The sequence below is a fragment of the Nicotiana tabacum genome, chromosome 20 (genome assembly GCF_000715075.1).
Source record: "Nicotiana tabacum cultivar K326 chromosome 20, ASM71507v2, whole genome shotgun sequence".
NCBI lineage: Eukaryota > Viridiplantae > Streptophyta > Magnoliopsida > Solanales > Solanaceae > Nicotiana > Nicotiana tabacum.
Genome location: NC_134099.1, coordinates 166,566,775 through 166,588,222, shown reverse-complemented (window position 1 = coordinate 166,588,222; position 21,448 = coordinate 166,566,775). Strand labels below are relative to the sequence as shown.

General features: G+C 37.3%; 1 protein-coding gene across 9 annotated transcripts; it reads left to right on the top strand.

Moving 5' to 3' along the window:
• The first annotated feature begins 5,031 nt into the window (after positions 1–5,031).
• Positions 5,032–20,201, top strand: LOC107773671 (histone-lysine N-methyltransferase ASHH3). Of its 9 annotated transcripts, none has more exons than XM_075241171.1 (16): positions 5,032–5,185; positions 7,996–8,034; positions 8,528–8,619; positions 8,712–8,768; positions 12,962–13,091; positions 13,349–13,460; positions 14,222–14,321; positions 15,667–15,745; positions 15,846–16,017; positions 16,122–16,202; positions 16,344–16,524; positions 17,740–17,767; positions 17,856–17,946; positions 18,314–18,362; positions 18,449–18,530; positions 19,896–20,201. In XM_075241171.1, the coding sequence occupies exons 3-15, from the start codon at positions 8,617–8,619 to the stop codon at positions 18,524–18,526; spliced, it is 1,161 nt and encodes a 386-aa protein (XP_075097272.1). In that variant the 5' UTR covers positions 5,032–5,185; positions 7,996–8,034; positions 8,528–8,616; the 3' UTR covers positions 18,527–18,530; positions 19,896–20,201. The 9 variants fall into 9 exon arrangements, with proteins under 9 accessions (XP_075097272.1, XP_075097273.1, XP_075097276.1 ...); XM_075241172.1 differs by having other exon boundaries at positions 19,876–20,201; XM_075241175.1 differs by having other exon boundaries at positions 8,528–8,624.
• Positions 20,202–21,448: the final 1,247 nt, after the last annotated feature.

Below are 21,448 nucleotides of genomic sequence, written 5' to 3'. Positions count from 1 at the left end.
GGCAGTGGAAACTTTGTGCTTAACTCCATATTTTGCAAGAACATTATTCAGCAATTTGTTGCAAAAGTGAGTTCCTCCGTTGCTTATCAACACTCTTGGAGTCCCAAAGCGCGTGAAGATGTGCTTCTTTACAAAACTTACCACTACCTTTGCGTCATTAGTAGGCAGAGCAATGGCCTCCACCCACTTAGAAACATAGTCGACCGCCACCAAAATGTACCTGTGACCATTAGAGTATGGGAACGGTCCCATGAAATCAATCCCCCAAACATCAAAAAGCTCTACTGTCAGAATATTTTGCAAGGGCATCTCGTGCTTCCTTGTGATAGTTCTGGTTCTTTGGCATCTGTCATAATTTTTAACAAAGGCATGTGCATCCTTAAATAATTTTGGCCAATAGAAACCTGATAGTAGTACTTTTTGGGTGGTTCTATCCCCACCGTGATGACCTCCATATGGCGAAGCATGACAGCCATGCAATATTGCATTCATCTCTTCTTCAGGAACACACCTTCGCACCAACTGATCTACGCATTGCCTATATAAGAATGGCTCATCCCATATGTAGAGCCTCACATCATGTAAGAATCTTCTTCTATTATCAGGTGTTAATTCTAGTGGTGTCACCCCACTTGCAATAAAATTTACATAATCCGCATACCATGGGGCTTCACCTGAGGTGACTGCTAATAGCTGCTCATCAGGAAATGTTTCTTTGATTGACTCTCCTTCAGCTATATGGTTCCGACTTTCTAATCTGGACAAGTGATCAGCCACTTGATTTTCTGTCCCTTTTCGATCTCGGATCTCTAAGTCAAATTCTTGCAAGAGGAGGACCCAACGAATCACCCTCGGCTTGGCATCTTTCTTTTCAAACAAGTACCTGATAGCTGAATGATCTGTGTAGACGACAACTTTGGTTCACACTAGATAAGATCTGAACTTGTCAAACGCCCATACCACTGCAAGCAACTCTTTTTCAGTAACTGTATAATTCATCTGAGCTGGATTCATAGTTTTGCTTGCATAATAAATGGAGTGAAATATTTTATCCCTTCTTTGCCCCAAAACAGCTCCGATTGCTATGTCACTTGCATCGCACATCAACTCATATGGCAGTCCCCAATCTGGGGCGATGATAATTGGTACAGTCACCAACCTCTCCTTCAGCTCCTCAAATGCTTTCAGACATGCATCATCAAACTTGAAGGTGACATCTTTCTCTAGAAGCCTGCATAATGGAGAAGAAATTTTTGAAAAATCTTTAATGAATCGACGATAAAAACCTGCATGGCCCAAGAAACTGCGAATGCCTTTGATGGATGTCGGTGGGGGCAATTTTTCAATTGCCTCCACCTTTGCTTTGTCCACCTATAAACCATCTTTTGATACCTTGTGCCCCAAAACTATACCTTCACGTACCATGAAATGGCACTTTTCCCAGTTGAGTACCAGGTTTGTCTCTTCACACCTAGCTAGCACTTTATCAAGGTTCGTTAAACAATTATCAAAAGAACATCCAAACACAGAAAAATCATCCATGAATACTTCTACAAATCTTTCAACCATGTCAGTAAAAATAGCCATCATACACCTTTGAAAAGTCACAGGTGCATTCCGAGCAGGGCATTGTACCTCATGTCACCCTCGATTACGTGGAACTTGGTGTCTTGAATTGTTCCAGCCACGTTCACCGGTAGAATAATCTCCTCTTTAGTTGTTTCACTGGCCATATTGAAGCCGTTTAAAACCCGAGCTACGGGCACGATTTGATTCTGTAGGCTGAGTTGTTCCACGACCCTCGATCGGATGATATTCGCCGAACTACTTGGATCCACTAAAACACGCTTAACTTGAACTTTATTTAATAGGATAGAAATTACGAGAGCGTCGTTGTGGGGCTGAGAAATGCCTTCTGCTTCTTCGTTGTTGAATGACAACGTGCCTTCGGGCGCATAATCTCGGGTTCATTTTACCCTAGTGGTCGATACCTTAGTGTGTTTGAACATGGGTCCCTGTGGAATGTCGACCCCGCCGACGATCATATGAATGACATGTTGGGGTTCCTCCTGTTCATTTTTTATGTCGGTGCCCCTTTCTCTAAAATGATTCTTGGCTCGATTGCTGAGGAACTCTCAAAGGTGGCCCTCGTTGAATAGACGGGCCACCTCTTCTCTTAATTGTCTACAATCCTCGGTCTTGTAACCATGCGTGCCATGGTACTTGCACATCAAATTCGGATTTCTTTGGGAAGGATCGGTCTGTATGGGTCTGGGCCACCTAGTATCTTTGATCCTTTCGATTGCTGATACATTGCCCGATGCGTTGATGCTAAAATTATATTTCGATAACCGAGGTGCCTCTGTGGGATCGGCATACTTGTCAAAATCACTCCTGCTCATAAGTCCCCGAGAACTCTGTCCTCGATCACTTCTTCGATTGTTCCCGGTGGAATTGCATCCTGAACCATTATTCCTTCAATCTGTGGTATATGGTTGATATCAGTCTCTGTTCGACCTTGGATCCCTGTCGATGTCCCTCTGGTTCTTAACTACCGACCTCTTTGGATGTACTGAATCGAAAAGGGCTCTTAGTTGGTCGTCTTCGACCATGATCTTCGATTGATATCGATTATGCACATCTACCCAGGTCACGGCCGGATACTCGATCAAACTTTGTTTCAACTGACGTGATGCTATTGAACTCTGCTCATTCAACCCTTGGGTGAAAGCTTGAACGACTCAATCATCTGTGACCGGTGGCAATTCCATGCGTTCTATTTGAAATCGGGACACGAACTCCCTCAGTATTTCATTATCCCTTTGTCTTACCTTGAAAAGGTCTAATTTTCTCGTTGCGACCTTTATGGACCATGCGTGTGCTTTTACGAAAGAATATGCTCACATGGTGAATGAGTCGATGGAATTTGGTGGCAGGTTGTGATACCAAATCATTGCTCCCTTCGAAAGGGTCTCTCCGAATTTTTTCAACAGCACAGATTCGATTTCGTCATCTTCTACATCGTTACCCTTTATGGAACACGTGTAAGAGGTGATGTGTTCGTTAGGGTCGATTGTCCCATTATATTTAGGAATCTCGGGCATGCGGAATTTTTTGGGGATCGGTTTTGGAGCTGCACTCGGGGGAAAAGGATTTTGCATGAATATTTTGGAATCCAACTCTTTCAACACTGGTGGTGCCCCTGGGATCTGATCGACTCTTGAGTTATATGTTTTCATTTTTTTATCGTTTGTTTCGATCTGTTTTGTGAGTTCCTCGAGTATGTTAACAATTTCGGGATTAGTCCCCGATTCTTGCTCATTTGACCTTACTATAGCTGGCTCCGTTCTGTGGGTGATTTATCGGGGTGGACTGGGCTCTGGTCTGCTCGGTATATGGGTTTGACTCTGCAATAGAGCTATCGCTACTTGTTGAGCTTGCAACATTTTGAAAACCATACGCAAGCTGATTCCATTTTCTTCAACATTATGGGTGTCTCGAGCTGCAGATCGAGTACTACCATGAATGCAATTTTTAGGTTCAGAACGTTGGTTTGCCTCAATAGCCACATGCGAATTAACATCTAATGGTACTTCGATTCGGGCCCCAACGGCATCGACAAGCGACCTTTCGGCCCTGGACGTCAAGTTGTTGTTCTCACCTTGAAGGCCAGCTTCATTGTCCATGGGTAAGGCCAGCTTCATTGTCCATGGGTAAGGCCATTAATTGAGAGTTTGTTGTTGCTAATCCGAAATCAAGACACTTTCAACAACAAGCTTAAAATGGTGTGTTTTGCAGATTTGTGTCAAATAACCACTGTTATCCTTAGCCCCACGGTGGGCGCTAAACTGTTTACCCGAAACACGGATAGAGTTGAATTTATACGTAGTTCTAAGGGTACGCGGTATAACTTGACGCAAATTATATAAGCGGAAACATCGAATATTGACTATCAAGAATGAAAATACAAACAAGGTTGAAGGGATGATGATTTATGAATGAGCAAGATGAAAATAATGTATAAAGCTCAAAATGATAATTTCTTAATATGGAGCATATGCACAGTATCTGAGTTATGGCTTCTTCATGTCTCAATGCCCCCTTACAGAGATAATAGCCATCCCTTTTATAGTGGGGGATCCTACTTTAGGTATAATTAAAAATATATAGTGGAGAACCATAATAAATTAACTTTCCCTGTTTTTCTGTCGAGATTCTCTTCTTTAGTGCGGCTGTAACGGCTCTTGTCTATAGGTTCGATATTGACTTGAGCTCGATACTGAATCGAGCTCGATTTTGACTCGGGGCCCGATATTGATTCGGGCTCGGTATTGGTCGGTTCCTGAAACTCAAAGCTAGGTAACCCGACTTCGAATTTTATCCCGAAATTATGAAGACGCTTTTCGGTCCATTATGTTCCCATCTCGACCAGTCGTACGAAGGCCGAAATCGGTTTCGACCCTATACAAACTTTATATAGAAAGGAAAGGAAATCATGCCCCGCACTCATAATTGAGCAAATATTCTCCACATTAAAAGCAAAATTAAGATCATATTAAACTCACACATATTTTTAAAAGTTAAGGGCTCTTCTTATTAATAAAAGAAATACAAGTAATATATTAGAAAAATAACAAAAATGACCCTTATGTTGAGAAGTGCTTAAAATTCTATAAAACTATAGAGTAGTTTGAATCCTTTAAATTCGTCAAAAGTAAAGTACTTTTTATCTATTTAAAACATATAACAAGATTTAACTATTAGATTTAATAGGAACCGTGAACAAAGATTTATATAGAGAATCATTAAAGTCACATTAAATCCAAAAACTACAACATTAAAAATTGCGCCAACTATAATAGCAGATCAAAAATAGGTAAAATTCTACCCCAACAAATAAACCAAAAATAACAAAAAAATGCATAAACTTCACCTTCAAATGCGAGATTTTTCAATTTTTTCTTTTTATGGTTCCTCTCAAATCTAATGGTTAGAGAATTAAACATAAGGGACCATTCCAGAAAATAAAAAACATAGGGGACCATTTTTGTCATTTTGGCCAATAAGTTACATATCCAACGATCTAATGTAACCTCCCGTCCCGCGTACTCGTACATTCAACTGTGCTCCGACGAACATTTTCACTTGTCAAAGCTCGCCGCCGACGATATTCCGTCTGAAATTGGTTTGCTTCTTCTCTTAATCTTTCCTATTTCGGCTTTAGTCTTTTTCCTTTTCTTTCATTTCTTATTTTCTCCTTCATTCTTTTTCGTGAATTAACTAAACACTTTAATTGCTTTTCCCCAAGTTCGTGGTTTTAACTAGGGTTTAAACGAAAATCAATTTTAGTTTTGGATTTGTTTTTTAAAATTACTTAGTTCTTTCATTGTTTTTCTGACTTCTCTTTGTTAAAGAATTTAACTGGTGAATTCTGCTGTTAATTATGGTTGAATTGTTTGTTTAGATTACAAGAATTACATTTTTAAAAAAAAGTTATTTGGTATTGAAAATGGGTTTCAATTGCATATTCTGGCACGCACCATTTAAACTTCAAGCAAATTCAAAATAATATACCAGATCTGGTTTGTGAATTTGCAGTAGATGAACAAGTGATTCGCGTCTTCATAATCTCCTCCACATTATATGTAATTATGCAAACAGTCATGCCTCTTTCTTTGTAGACTGTGTTTGGTCAAGTAAAGATCTTCCGGCGACTGTATACGTGTTATAAAATCCACTAAATAAGTACAAATTTTGTCCGAGCCCAGTATATCAAATACGTTCTCTTAGAATCCTAAATTCAAACCGATAATGTTTCAAATCATGGATCCGTCTCTGCAGCCACTAGCCATGAAAAACACTCTGCTTTTAAAGGTGCTCTGTTTCTCCGTATCAATTACCATGGCCATACTTGTCATCTATTTTGGACAAAACTTAATACGTTGACTTCGCTGAGAAAAGGCCATTCTTACATTCCTTCCTATTATCCTATTTGGTAATAATTGTTGAGCTTAAAAGCTATCTATCATCTACACAAAGCTGTTCATTTCCTCCATTTCCCAATTAATTCATCTTCTTCCCCATCAGTGCACCTTCTTCTAAGAGAAATATTCCATCCATGACTAGGCCAGTAATCTTCCACTTTAGCATATATATATATATATATATATATTTTTAAATCTAAATGCATTCACCCAGGCTTCACCTCATGTGGTGGTGGGGGGTTTGGCCATGACCCCTACCTTGTATATTAACACAAAAGGAAGTTACAGTGGAGGAGGACATAAATCTAACCTCCAAGTCCTAAGCTGGCTCTCTAGTTCACATCCTTACTAAAAGTTGTAATCCAGAAACCATAATCTAAGATAGACAGTAGACTACCTAGATAGCAAGCAGTGTTTTAAAAGGCGTGAGCGTAAGGCGAGGCGTTTTACATATGCTTCAGCGAGGCGTAAGCCCCGAGGCACGGGGCATAAGCCCCATAGGTATTTAATTTTTAATATTTTATAAAATAATATAATGACAGTAAATATTTATAAACAGGTAAAATTGCATAAAAATTGAAGAAAACTCTCTCTCTCTCTCTCTCTCTCTCTATATATATATATATATATATATATATATATATATATATATATATATATACGCTCCATCTCCACAAAAAAACTAGTCAAACAATCTATTATACGCTACTTACAAGCAATGTTTTAAAAGGCGGGGGCGTGAGGCGGGGCGTTTTACTTGATATGGGGCGAGGCGTAAGCCCCATGGATCTTTAAAAATTTTAATTTATAAATTAATAAAATAACATAATAACAAAAAAAACATAAAATATAAATTAAAAGTTAAAAATTAAAAAACAATTTAAGGAACTCATAGAAAAAAAAATATCTAGCATGATTCTTAAGTATAACTAATGCATACAAATCACGTATAACGTTTTTAACTTTCAAATAATTAAAAACTTACAATTTCTTTAAAAAGAATGATCAAACTCCACATTCTACCTTCCTAAAAGTAAATAATGAATAAAATCTTATTAGTACGATAATTAAAATATTACTCTTTCATGAGTAAATACAAATTAGTTTAAGATATCAAATTAATAAAAGTGTATAACAAGGAGGGACAAATGAACTAAGACACGACCAATAACAAGTGAATATATAAATTCGCAATACTATGTCTCATTATTAGAGTTATGCTCAATCTTCATATTTCTATCGATGAATAGAACTTTTATCATTAATTTGTTAAACAATTTTGAAGGTCAATTATATTAATTAGGAAATTCGACACGTGATTTGCGTTGGAACTGTTAGGCGATCCCCGAACGTTGGGCGTTACGCGTGTTTAGGGCGCACGGTCGGGCGCTTGGGGCGTAAGCCTCACAGAACTAAGCCCCATACATGAGCCCCAGGGCGTTTTGCAAGTGCTCCGCCCAGGGGCGAGTCTCAGAAATGCCTTTTAAAATACCGATAGCAAGTATCTAATATGGGAGGACTCCCCCCATTGAACAATAGAACCTAGCAAAAGTAAATAAGGGAGACTCTCCCCTTACAGCCATATACCATGCATGTGATTATTTAGTATGCTGAAAATGGTGGGGAACTAAATCTTTGAGGGGTGTCTGGCCTAACCATCCCCCTTTCCAAAATAATGTTTTTTACCATCACCTACTTTGATGTAAATGTGTTCTAAGAACACACTCTATAAGTTTCTGATATATTTCCAATTCCCAATTCTGCTTAAAGTAACAATTCTTCAAAATGGGTTCAAATCACTAACTTATTAGCTTAGCTTTCGAGTGTACATCGACCTTGAAATTGTGATGCGGTTCTCTCACTCTAATATTTGATTCCTTTTTTGCCTATTCTCCAATTTTTTGCCCATCTTTTGTTGATTATTTTGCATCTGGTACTTCTCTTATTTTTCCTTTCTGTACTTTCTGTAGTTTGATAAGTGACTTTGTCCTATTTTCTTGATGCTGTCTAGGTCAAGGTTAATGGTCATTAGCTCAGATCAGCTTTTCAGGTACACTGAAGAAATATTATGAATGCGGATAAAGTGGCGGATAACATGTGGTAGAGAAAACGGGATGGTCTAAATCTAAAACTGGTCTTAGGATTATCAATTAAATGAGAGTAAGATGTAAAAGGAAGTGGGAATTCTGTGGAGGCATTATCAGACATTTCATTGACCCAGCAATGACATAAATAAAATTGTTGAATTCCTTAGTTTGTGTGTTTATTTTCATGAACTTCCATTTAATCAGCATTCATCATGATAAAATCGCCGTTCCTGTGAACATTCTCTTGTTGCATCCATTACAAAATAAATGTCCTTCACAGCTGGAAACACTTCTGTTATGTGGGCTTTTGTTATCTATGGTAGCTAAGCTGCTACATGTTGCTTGTTAAAGTTTAAAGCTATATAGACTAGGATCGAAAGATTATAGCCTTACGCTTAGTGGTTATCCAAATTTTCATTTCGTAGCTATATATGAATCTGAAGAATCATATTTCAGGCAATAAAAGGTAATAGTTGAAACCTGTGAACCACTCAAAGTCTCAAACAATACAATCAGGTTAAAGCAACTACGGGATTCTCTAATATATGGTGTGGTATTTAATAAATCTTAATCTCCAATTTTCCACTTTGTATATCAGCTTCTTCGCACATTAATTGATTCATTGTTTTACCATTATTAGGTTATAGTCAATCAGTGTTATAAATGGTCAACAATTGAAGCGATGCCTGCTATGAAGGTTCAGATACTAATTTCTTCCATTTCATACTCTTCTTTCTACATGTTGTCAATGTCATTTTAATCTGCAAAGATATCATATTGTGTGATATTAATATCGCATGCTATATACTTATCAAAGAAAACGAATTATATTGTGTGCTATACAAGTTACGGTTTTGGTTGTACATGTTTGAATCTTAACCATTTCTGCTCTCTTCATCTTTCTTTTTATCAATGAAGCGAAATATCCAGATCTCTAAAGGAGAAGGGTTGGTGGGAGGCATTCGGGGAAGTCGGCCCGATCTGATATCTTACGAAATCAATAGTAAATCTACAGCTGCCATTCTCAAAAAATAGTAAATTGACAGCTGCTTTAGCAACTCCAGTAAAGCCAAAAGTCTAGCTAGTGGCTTGCATTTAAGTCTGAGTTCAGTTCCTATTGAGAATAACATCTTTTACTTCATAAAGAAAACAGGAAATCTTTTATTTTGGAAGCATTGTTGTAGAAGTATTCCTAGTGGATAATCTAGGAAACATAACTTTATTCTAAAGCTAATTAGTGTTTCCAGTGCAATATATTTTCGTTGCGGTTTTACTCCAAGTCAAGAAGTCTGAAGCAGGGGTGGATTTAGGGGGGCAGAAGGGGGTTCACCCGAACCTCCTTCGCCGAAAAATTACACTGTATATATAAGGCAAAATCTATTTTTTACCTCTATATATTATGTTTTGAATCCCCTTGACACAGCCCAAAAGCTTAGCTTAGTGGTCAAGGGGGTTCAAAACCTTTGAGAGGTTATTGTTTCAATTCCCACTAGCTACATTCTCTTTTAATTTTTTAATTTTTTTCTTTTTTGAACCCCCTTAGCGGAAATCCTGCCTCCGCCACTGGTCTGAAGCATTTTCAAATTAATTGAATTACATGTGAGTTGGTGATTCAGTAGCTTTTGGAACTTTATGTTTTTATTCTGCAAGCTGGTCTTCCGATTTAGGCATTTACTTTTGTCTCCACATTCCTTATTCCATGTTTGCAAAATGTGAAGAAGTGAGTTTGATGTTATTAATTCTTTTCAATTTGAATATAAAGGGAATTGTGACCTCTAGGCTTTTATGTTATTTGCATCACTAGCTAATCTAGGCAAACATAGTGGACTTGTTTTCCTTGACTTCAATCCATGCACCACATCCTTCCGGTCCTGTGTAATGGTTCTATCTGTTTTGTCCCATTTATTTAGTGCAAGCTCCGTGCATATAATATTGACCTAAGATGCAATCAAAGGTGTGGTAGGAGAACCATGAAGTCTCAGGTTCAAATCCGAGTGGAGGCAAAACTGGATGACCTCTTCCCATTTGTTATATGGCATGTGCCCTGGCTCAAGTCTTTTCTGTCACGCCCCAAAACCTAGGAGCGCGACCGGCGCTCAACCGAGTGAACCCGACCGAGCAAGCCTGTTAGATTTTATTCTACCCAAACTCATCCACGAATAGAGATATACATATTTTCATTAATTAGACGAAAATATGTTCACGTCTACAATACCAATTCATTTCCAATAGTTTCATCATTTTTAAAGTCTCAAATGGACAAGTAATACAACCACAACATGACATAGTTTGTTTTTCCCCAGCACCAATACACAACCCACACTATGTCTACGGAGTCTCTATAGATAAAGAAGAGTACAATGATAATGCCGGTAACAAGGCCCCGGCTATACCTCAAACCGAATACACAAAGTACAAAAGATACATGACCCCGGGATGAAGTGGGGCTCACCAAGATAGCTGGGAAGAAGGTGTACTGCTATCACTGATCAATATCTCCTGCTGTGGAACCACCTGCATCCATTTAAAGATGCAGCGCCCCCGGCAAAAGGGACGTTAGTACCGTCGAATAGCACTAGTATGTATAACTAAACAGCCTCTCAATAGAATGACAAATAATATAAACAAGATTATCATAATATCAATGAAAGCCTTAATTAACATCAAACCTCAATTTAGGATCAAGACAGTGTTCAAATTAATTTCCATATCTCACATTGAGAGATTTTTAGTATCGATATATCATTGTCCACAATACCATTATTCACAAAACCGGTACCACCGTACTCTTAGCACGGAGTCCGATCATGACCCGATCGGCTAGGCCATCTCATTAGAGACATCAACCACAATTTCTCTCAATATCAATACCACCGTCTTTAGCACGGAGTCCGATCACGACCCGATCGGCTAGGCCATCTCATTAGGGACATCAACCACAATTACCATTTCAATTACAAATTTCCAGCACAATCACCACTATGTGTGCGGCATGGTGTCCGATCACGACCCGACCGGCTAGGCCGTCTTATTTGAGACATCAACCTTTTTATAGCAATCGTCGCATTTCGTATTACTTTCACATCTTTTCATTTCATTGGCACTAATGGCCATCATTATAAGATCATTCTTGGCACGTTGGCCATATTCAGTATTTCATGCTCACCTTATCAATTTCAAATATCATTATCATCATCAACAACAAATACAGTTCAAATCAAGGTGTGTAGTACACATGTGAGCTATTTAGAGTCTAAGGCACATAGAGATATTCCACAAAATTTGGCATAATAGCCTTCATTTGAACTTGACTTAAAGTCGAAACATTATTAATGCACAACTCGTATTTTAACACATCCTCAATTGGTAACATAACATGAATAAAGCATTAGGATGCTTGTTGAATATATATCTTTCAACCCAATCTTACTCGGAATTGCCAGTCTCATAATGAATCACTCGGGACTTACATAATTTACATGAATATCGTGGGATTCAATTCTAAGAGAAGAGTTTAGCCAACATACCTCACTTGAGCTTCCTTAAACTCTAAAACGTTCCGGAATTCTTAGCAACTTCAATCTATTGTAGAAATATAACAAATTGAATCAAAATTTGGAAGGTGATCATGGTTCTAGCTCACTTGGGCATTTTATCAAACACTAGGTGTGCATAAGGTTTCAATGTCCTTTTTATGAAGGATTCCATCATCCCACAACCCAATCTTTACCATTTTTAGCTCAACAATCTTCTTACACCCTTTGATAACACATGCATGTAAAATAAACAACTCTCATGCCCAAAAATTATCTTGCTAGTTACCCATTTTCAGAAAATTTCGAAATTAGGGTTTAGGGTGTAGAATCTTACCCCTAGGATGAAGACCTAGTGAGCTTCCTTTCTTAATCTTCCAAAACTTGAGCAAGAATTGAAGAAAAATTATTGAAGAACACCTTCTCACTCTAGGGCACTCTCTCTCACTCTAAAATATCAGATTATGTCTCAAAAATGGCCCAAAGAGTATATTTAACGAAATAGGGTCGGGTTTTAAAAACCCAAAAATGGAGCTCCGGAACAAGGTATGCGTGCGGATCGCATATCGGTCGCATAATTGCTGATAAAATGATCAAAAAAAATTGTTTGTGTATGCGGTCACTATGCGGTCCGCAACACTATTATGCGATCGCATAATGCACCTCATAACATTTATGCGGTCGCATAGTCGACCGCATAATTGCTTCCAACTGACCCAATTAACTGTCTCACTCTGCGGCCATTATGCAGTCCGCAGAGTGATTCTGCGGTCGCATAATGGACTGCAGAAATGCACTTTTCCGCCAAAAATTTTCTTTTACTTTTCTGTGCATCGTTCGACCCAAAAAGTCCGAGCCTTTCTACAATCCTCAAACACATGAGCCTAGTCCGGCACCATGAAACATTATTTTCTTTGCAAATTTTACACTTAAGTTCTTCAAAATTTTCCGGGGTGTTACATTTTCAGTGATAGTGAGAGATATTTGCCCCGTAATGTCGACAGTGGTTGATGGAACCGTTTTTTGGGTTAAAATTTTATTTTAGTTTTATTTGATTGTTATTTTTGTTATTCTTTAATAACATATTGCAGCCAGAAAGATTCTCTTGTTGTAATTAGATGCCCCTCAACCCCTTTTTTTTTTTTTTTTTTTTTTTTTTGCATGTTGGGTTATCTTTTAGAAAAAAGTGGTTTTCTATGATATAGTTCTTCAGCTCCTTATTTATTGACATACATTAGAAAATGGAGAACGCTGTTGCTAATTCCAATCATCTCAATCAATTGATGGGAAGAGATTACTTTTGAATGCAAATATATTTTCTTGTTAATATTCCCATTTTTCCCCTTGTTCTGGCCAGACTGCTGTTCATGGTGGCATTGGGCACGTATTCAGCAAACTAACAAAGGAGATTGGAGATCCTGTTGACTTTGAACTTCCAGATTGGTTAAATAAATGGCAATCAATGCCCTATACCTTTATAAAGCGCAGTATCCTTCCATTTGATGGTCTTAATATTTGTTGCCTAGATATTCTTCACCGATGTATTAAATTATCTTTCATATTGTGATAGTTTACTTCCTAAACGTACGCTGTTCACTTCTACATATCTTGGATAAGATCTTTGTGCTTCATCTCATTTGTTTTTTAACTTATGTTTTCTATTTGACCTGCATAGTCCGTTATCTTTGTGATCTTGCTTGAATCCTCCTCCTTTTCTCCTTCTGTTGGTATTAACTACTTGAAGATATATACCTTACTAAGAAGGTAAAGCGACGTGTGGAAGATGATGGTATATTTTGTTCCTGCAGCTCAACGGCAGAATCTTCTGCTGTGTGTGGCAAGGATTGTCTCTGTGGGTGAGGATGATTTAGATTAAGCTCCGCTTGCAGTCAGGAAATTGGAACAGTGTTATCTATATTTGTGGAAATAATCGGCTCGATGACTTGGTTCATAAATTCTTTAATTAGAGTTCTCAATGGTTCTTTAGCTGACAGCCTCCTGCTGTTACATGCATTTTTTTTTTCCGTTTAAATCTTTGTGAATATAGTGTATATAGCAATGTTTTAGACTCTTAGCATTTTTGGCATGTAAACTAGTGAAATTTTCTGCTGATATTCTTGTGGTACTCTTTTGTTTGTCCATGATTTCTGTGGTGTAATTTCTATTCAGCATACTTAAAGGAAGCAACGGAAAAAGGTTAGGTTGTTCTTTTTTTTTTTTTTGGTTTATCTTCTTACATTTTTTGAAGGGGAGTGGACCATTAAATAGTGGCTAAGGGGAAAGTGGAAAAGGGGAGGACTTTTGATGGGATTGGAACCATGCACCTAAGTGTTGCAACCACTGCTCTGTAACTCCGATCCCGGTTAGGTTGTTTAGTTTAGCTCATGTGGCTAGTCTACCATAAATATTCTTACGTTTAGATTCTTATGTTTTTTAATTTATTTTTGGTTTAACTTTTGTATCGTTCTATATCTCTTTGGCAGTTTTTATTCTAGATGATTGATATGTTTGATTAATTGGAAGGATGAGTGGCTTAAAGATTTTATTTCAGCATTTTTGTGACATTTGAAACAGCTTTAGAGAAGTGTGGTTTTCAGACTTTTCTTTAATCTTACAGCATGCTGATGTCTAGCTGCTCCTCGGGTTGTAAATGTGGGAGTTCTTGTCTGAATAAGTTATTCCATCAACGTCCTGTGAAGAAGATGAAATTAGTGAAGGTAGACACTGAAGAACTTCGAGTAGCTTCAGATATTTGAACAAATATCACTTAAAGGATGCATGTTGACTGCTTAGTTGTTTTTAACTTCTGTGGAAGAGTCATATATCATCTTTAGAAAACTGAGACTGAAAAACTTTCAATAGAGCCTTGATATTTTGCCATTTTTCAAGAGTCTATACATTTGTTGACCTTGAGCTGTGGTTTTGACCTAGACTTCTTACTCCTTGTATTTTTTCATTCAATCTTTGTCATATGTGATTATTCCTAAATGATACTTGGCTGATGTGGTTATATGTTGATTGTAGTGTGTCAAACTCAATATGTATTTGTCAATTTGACACTGGCAGATAAATTCTACTTTTGTTGGCAAAAATAGAATGGAATAAGGTAAAAAGATTATAGCGTTGGGAGGAAAATCCGTACTCATTGAAATATGTTTCTTTCACATCTATTTTGAGAATGATGTTTCTTTTAACATCTAATGACTGGTATTAGCATACGTAAAGTTTTTCTATTATCAAAACTGTATGATATATTACCGGAGTATTAAAAATATTATGGACTATAAATAATCATCCTGGTGAGTCATGCTGCATAGTTGCTCAATCATGTGTTCGGAGTACTTATAGTCTATTAAGTCTTGTAAATCCTTCATCATGCCTAGTCTCTTTCTATTCCTTTCTTGTTAGCTGCTTCACCAAGTAAAGAAGCTCTTCAGTTCCCCATTTCGGTTTTCATCAAGTGTTTTCTGGCTAGTAGTGAAGGAAGAATGACTAGAAGTTTCACCAATATTCTTGGTTGTGGTTTATTTGGTTAAGGATTGCTGAATTATCCTCGTTTCCGTTATTCCTTCGTCTAGTTTTTTCTTTTCTTAAGTTTGTCTACTGTCATTTTTATGACCAGAGAAATACTACCTAAAATTAGTTGCCAAGAGAGTTACAGCTTTCCTGTCATTAGTATTCTGCCAATCATTCCACAACTTTCTTTGACTTAAGCAGTAAATACCATTTCAACCTGGTCTCCCAAACTGGGACCCTAATCATAGAGTGAATAAATCAATGTTAAGCCCTGCATAGATGCACTAGTATTGTGTGATGATTTCTAGAGAATTTCTGTTGAGCAGTCTTAGAGTTCTTACATTTAAAAAGAAAGAGAGAAAAGAAAGGACGTCCAGAGGAGGCATATCAAGTGTTGCTTATATTATCGCTTATTTGAAAGAGATTAGAGACATTTCACTTTTTTTACTTTACATTCTTTTGAAAACCGCAGAACGATCTTAATCTTACTCAATTTGTGGTCATTATATAAATGGTGGGTCAAGTTTGTTGACATGTAACTTGCAGACTGAGAAATGTGGCTCTGGGATTGTGGCAGATGAAGATATCAAGCGAGGAGAGTTTGTCATAGAGTATGTTGGAGAAGGTGAAGTTCTTTCACTTTTTGCCTGTATTTTACTGAAGAACAATTTATGTTTTGTGCATTCTGAACTTCATTTAGCAAGGAAATATGCTTGCTACTGCAGTTATTGATGACAAAACATGTGAAGAGAGACTTTGGAAAATGAAGCACAGTGGGGAAACAAACTTTTACTTGTGTGAAATCAACCGGGATATGGTGATTGATGCCACTTACAAGGGCAACAAATCCCGATACATTAATCATAGTTGTAGTCCAAATACTGAGATGCAGAAATGGTACAGAAATAGCTTAGTAATTAATCATACTTGTGTATTCTCAACCCCCATTCCTAGAGATTCAACTCTATATTGCATTTCATTTCCATGCCCGGCGCTTTTAGGATGAATGATGGTGAAACAAGAATTGGCATATTTGCAGCACGGGACATTAAAAGGGGCGAGCATCTGACCTACGATTACCAGTATGAGGCTGCACTTTGATTTTACTTATTTTTCTTCCACCTGTGAGGACTGCAGTGTGTTATTCTTCTGACAGTTTAAATACTTACAAAAAGAAAACCTTCTCAGAATGTGAATTGCCTATTTGAATCTAACAATTGTAGCAGGTTCGTTCAATTTGGTGCAGATCAAGATTGCCACTGTGGTGCTGCAGGATGTAGGCGAAAGCTGGGTATTAAACCTAACAAGCCAAAACACCCTGCTTCAGATGCTGCATTAAAGATAGTGGCACGTCAGGTGGCTGCCACCTCTCCAAAACTGAAAGCGCTTCTATGCACGAATCATGTATGTACCTCTTACTATATCTATAGCTTGAAAGATATGGAAACATTTGTGTTGTTCTTGATGAGTTTCAGTAATTTGGCTTGGAAAGTTCTGCTAATTTTTTTTTAAAAAAATTACTTCGGGAATTTCATGACTAGATACTTAATTCCATGTATGATAACTTATCTTTGCTGGTTTCCTTTGGTTCAAAACAGAGATGGCTAATGTAGTTTTATATATCCATTTACCATCCTTTAATTTCTGTGTTTTGATCGAAAGTAGAGGACAAGTTATCCTAAATTACTATCTAAAAGAAGTATCGCCCTTCAATCTCTTTGGCCAGTTGAACAGACCCGTGGAAGAACCCTACTCTTGATGCCTAATAATGAAGCCATGGATATCAAACTTCCCATCCATATGACAAGATTTATTATGATATTGAAATGTCAAAAATACTTATTCTAGGAGGAAAGCTAGGATCATGAGGGCTGAATGTATTTGTCTGTGATTTGGGTGGGGGGGGGGGGGGATGTTTCAGGAAGTGTGTTCTGAGTTGGATGATCTGCATGGTCTCGTTTTGCTTGTAGAGGTCAGTATTCTCGGTAGACTCGGATTTATGAGCCATTACTGAGTTAAGATTGTAGATATGTGGCTCAGCGGTACAAGATTAGATGATGTAGGGAGACAGATTCTTGGGAACCACGATCTACAGCTTCACCCGTCAGGATGTGATTTTGGCATTTTCAGTCCCTAACTCTTAGTTATCTAGTCATCTCATATATGAAATTGATGAAAAGAAACAAGATTGTTTTGATACTTGATACATATATGTATTTTCAAATGTTATAGCTAATTATTTCTTACCTTTGTATTTGTCTCTCCACTTTGCTCCCCTTTTTTTTTCTATGACGGTGGTGTCTGGTCCAACTTGCGCACACCTCGACTATTCCACCGGGTATCTGCTACCTCTAAACAGCGCAGGTATCGGATAACTCTACCCACCAAGGCTTAGGTAGATTGGAAGAAATTACCTAGTATCCCCGTTATTTGCATTATGTCAAAAGGATCAAAGGAGTTGCATGTGTTATGTTCCCTAAATGGGAAACTTTAAAGGAAAGTAATAAATCCTTCAAATCTATGTAATACAAAACATATTATTTTATGGTATGTGCTTGAATATTGAACATTTGCTTTTCCAATAAAGGACTTGATAACATTATTTAACTTTTGTACCAGGTTTATCAAACTGGAGCTCCTTTAATAGGTTGGCTGCTCTGTGTTTTGCAACTTATATGATCTCTGAATTAGTCATTTTAGCTTTTCTTCTATTTAACTTGGATCTCCCTATTTAGGATGTATGGGTTATGATTCTGACATAAAAATCAGGCGACCTCATAATTGCATTGGTCAAGTTATACGAATAATTCGTTCTCTTGACAGGAGGTATGTGATTACTCTTGCATATTTGTTTTATCATGGAGTTTTACTATTTTGCAATTTACACGAGAGTATAAGGGGTGTTAGAATGTTCCATATTGATTTCGGGAGTGGGTTGTTTTCTTCTTATTTTGGACAATTCTCACTTGTTGAGCTAGCTTTTGATGTTAAGTTAGGCCCAAATTTCATTTTCTTAACATGGTATCAAAGTCAGATCCATCCCTATTGTTGAATTTACAATCCTAGGAACTCTCACAGGAAACTCTTTCTACAGTGGCCCATTATTATTTGGTTTTCTTTCTTTTGCTTGTTCAATTTTTACTTTTTCCAGACCCATTGCTTAAGGGACTCCTGAATATGCTATGCTTCTCAGGTCCTTTGGAATTGTAAAACAGTTTGATGCCATCGCCAAGAAACATTTGGTAAGGGAGCTGTGAATTTTTGTTGTGTAATGGACTTGGTTAGATTTGGCTGAAGATATTTTTTTGTCCTCCCAATCCCCTAACAGATCATGTTTGAAGATGGCAGTGTTGAGTACTTTGACCTGTCAAAAGAAGATTGGGAGTTCTGTAACTTTCTGGTGTAATCAGGTAAGCCAACTCTTGTAATTATTATATGTCCGAACTCTTTGTTTCAAGTTCTGCTTCATTTACTGTTTGATTATTGCAGTGGAAATTTTCCAAAAAATTGACGATATTTTGATTGCTCCTCTCTAAAAGTGGTGTTCATGTGATGTTAGTAAGAGGAATATACTAATTAAGTCACTGAGAGTCAGTCTTGAAGCATTTACAGGAGTACAATTGAAGCTGGAAGAAAGTCTTTGATTTTACTTTGATTCGTCTCTATTTAAAGAACGGAATCCGTTTAAAGAATAACTAATCATATAAAGTTAAGTTCTAAAGTAGTCACATGGTGAGCACCCAAGGGTGTGGCCTAGTGGTCAATGAAGTGGGTGAGAACCATGAGGTCTCAGGTTCAAATCCCAGCGGAGGCAAATACTAGGTGATTTCTCCCCATCTATCCAAGCCTTGGTGGATAGAGTTACCTGGTACCTGTTGCTGGTGGGAGGTGGCAGGTATCCCGTGGTACGCGCAAGCTGGCCCGGACACTACGGTTATCAAAAAAAAAAAAAGGTAGTCACATGGCTTCCCCAACCTCTTCTCCCAAGAGAACCAGAAGAGAAAAAGGTGGGGCCAGGATGTGAAGTGGCATTTTATATCTCCTTGGTCTTTACCTTCTCATCAAAATTTGTTTGTAATCTCGTGTCCAAGTCCAATCACAAACTTGAAGACATGCTAATAGGGATCAAACTCCAAATATATGTAATATCAAATTTCTTTCACTTACCTGTACTCTGCAGCTCTGCCTATGTAAACCAGTCAATGCAGGAAGATATACTTTGAGAAAAGGCATCACCCGCTCGGGACATTTTTAAATCACTTTTTCAGAACTTTAGACAGAGAGCGATCAGTTAATGTGTGCTTTCCTCTTCTGGACTATTTCGAGCTGCCTCTTGACAAGTGTGGAATCAGAAAACAGTCAAACACAGCCATTCTGGCTTCTTGACCTCTAAACTTGTTTCCTGGTGAATCCACAATGAATCTCCTCATAGATAAAAACCAACTATCTAGTCTGTGGAATGATCTTTGCAAAAGCCTAGTGACATTCTGATTATCAGTAATCTTATCACATCCCTTCAGTGGCTTTCCAGAACCAATGTTTGTACTTTGTACAGAAGTTAGCATTATCCAACGGTGGTGTCGAAACAAGGGAAAGCTAATAGATTGAAGGCTAATAAGGAGTGAATAATTGGAATGTATATAATTTGTCTACAGAAGTACTAAACTTTGTTCAATTGGGATAACCTTTAGTTTCTTTGCCAGATTATGTTCGTCCTTAATTTATTATCCCAAAGAGAGCTTTACAGGATTATAGGCTTAACTATTGTTGTGCAGGTAGCACTCCGGATAGGAGATACACATGATCCAACCTCTGTAAGGATAAAGGATATGTGGTTATGTCCAGATCCAAGACTTTGAAATAGCCTTTGGCATTTATGTTGTACCTAATGTGTAAGTTCCATTTTACATTTTTTCATCAATAAAGCTGCAATTTCTGATGATTTTTTCTAATGTAAGCATGAAACCAAAAATAGGAAACATTCTTTACATGTAGCTCTTCAAATGCACCTATAGTTAACCTTGTATCATAAACAATTCTTTTAGCTGTCTCATTAATCGTGCTTCTTTTCAACCTTAAAAGTTTCTATAATTGGTTTCACCACTTTGGGGAATTTTCTACCCACTTATGTACTTCCAAGCTAGAGTTGCTATGCATCATGAACATATTGACCTTCAAGCATGTATTGTTTCAAGAGTTTTGACTTCTATACAGTAGTTGTATAAAAGAATTTTTACGCTATTAGGTAATATAGAAGATAACTACAAGTAACTCTGAAATAAATAGAAGTAGTACCCTAAAAAATAAGGCAGGTAACATGTTACAACAGGTTAAATTACATTGATAGTTAAATGAAACTTACATTGCTAGTGTATATAAGTTAAATCTTGTGGCTAAACTAATGTTTTGTTAATTGAATGTCATTTCTATTTTGACTTTCAAAAGAGGATTATGTCGTTAGTTTAGTTCACTATTTGTAGCCTCTTTATGGACTTTATTAAGATCACTACTAAGTTCAGCACTAACCTACATTGGTCAGAATTTAGAGACGTTAACCTTTATGCAGCAATCCCCTGAGCTGGAGAGATCCGTTTTATGACATATTACTAGTGTTCTTTCACATAAGATCAGTAAAAAATAATGCATGAGATTGGTAGGTAAAACGCTTAAGATTTTTGTAGGATCATTTCTTTTGCTGTAATTAATCGTAGGAGATCATTTATTCTTGCATGAAAGTAACTGCTACGATTTTTTCGTTGAATTGGATTCGATGGCGACAGCTTGGTTTTCAAGTTGTTTTTACTCCTGTGTTTCATTTTGTGTGAGAAGCGACATTTGAATATAATACTCATAACTGACTATAAATATGTTTATGTGATTTTGTAGAATATTTTTGACGGATTCCGATTGGCCTGAAATTCTTGGCTTTTCGGGTTCATTTTTTGTTTTGGGGTCATGCACACGAATTTGTGATTATATTCACTTTTTTGTGTGTATTAGTACATGCTGATTCTGTAGAATTTTTTTGACGGACTCCGATTGGCCTGAAATTTAATAGGTCCGTAGGACAGCCTATTGACCAATACTTATCGTTTTGCCATGACTTTCAGATTCATTTTTTGGTATTTTTGGGTGATGCTATACGAATTTGTGATTATATCCACTTTTTTGTGTGTATTAGTACATGATGATTCTATAGTATTTTTAGACGGACTCTGATTGGTCTGAAATTTTGTAGGTCCATAGGAAATGACCTAGTAACCATACTTATCGCTTTACCATGATGTCCAGATTCATTTTTTGGTGTTTTGGGGTCATGCAACACGAA

Bases quoted from the DNA above. Each gene is read 5' to 3' on its own strand.
- LOC107773671 (XM_075241171.1), top strand. The intron at 8,769-12,961 runs GTTCAGATACTA...TGTTCTGGCCAG, and splicing joins AAGCGATGCCTGCTATGAAG to ACTGCTGTTCATGGTGGCAT. The intron at 13,461-14,221 runs GTGAGGATGATT...TTAATCTTACAG, and splicing joins GGCAAGGATTGTCTCTGTGG to CATGCTGATGTCTAGCTGCT.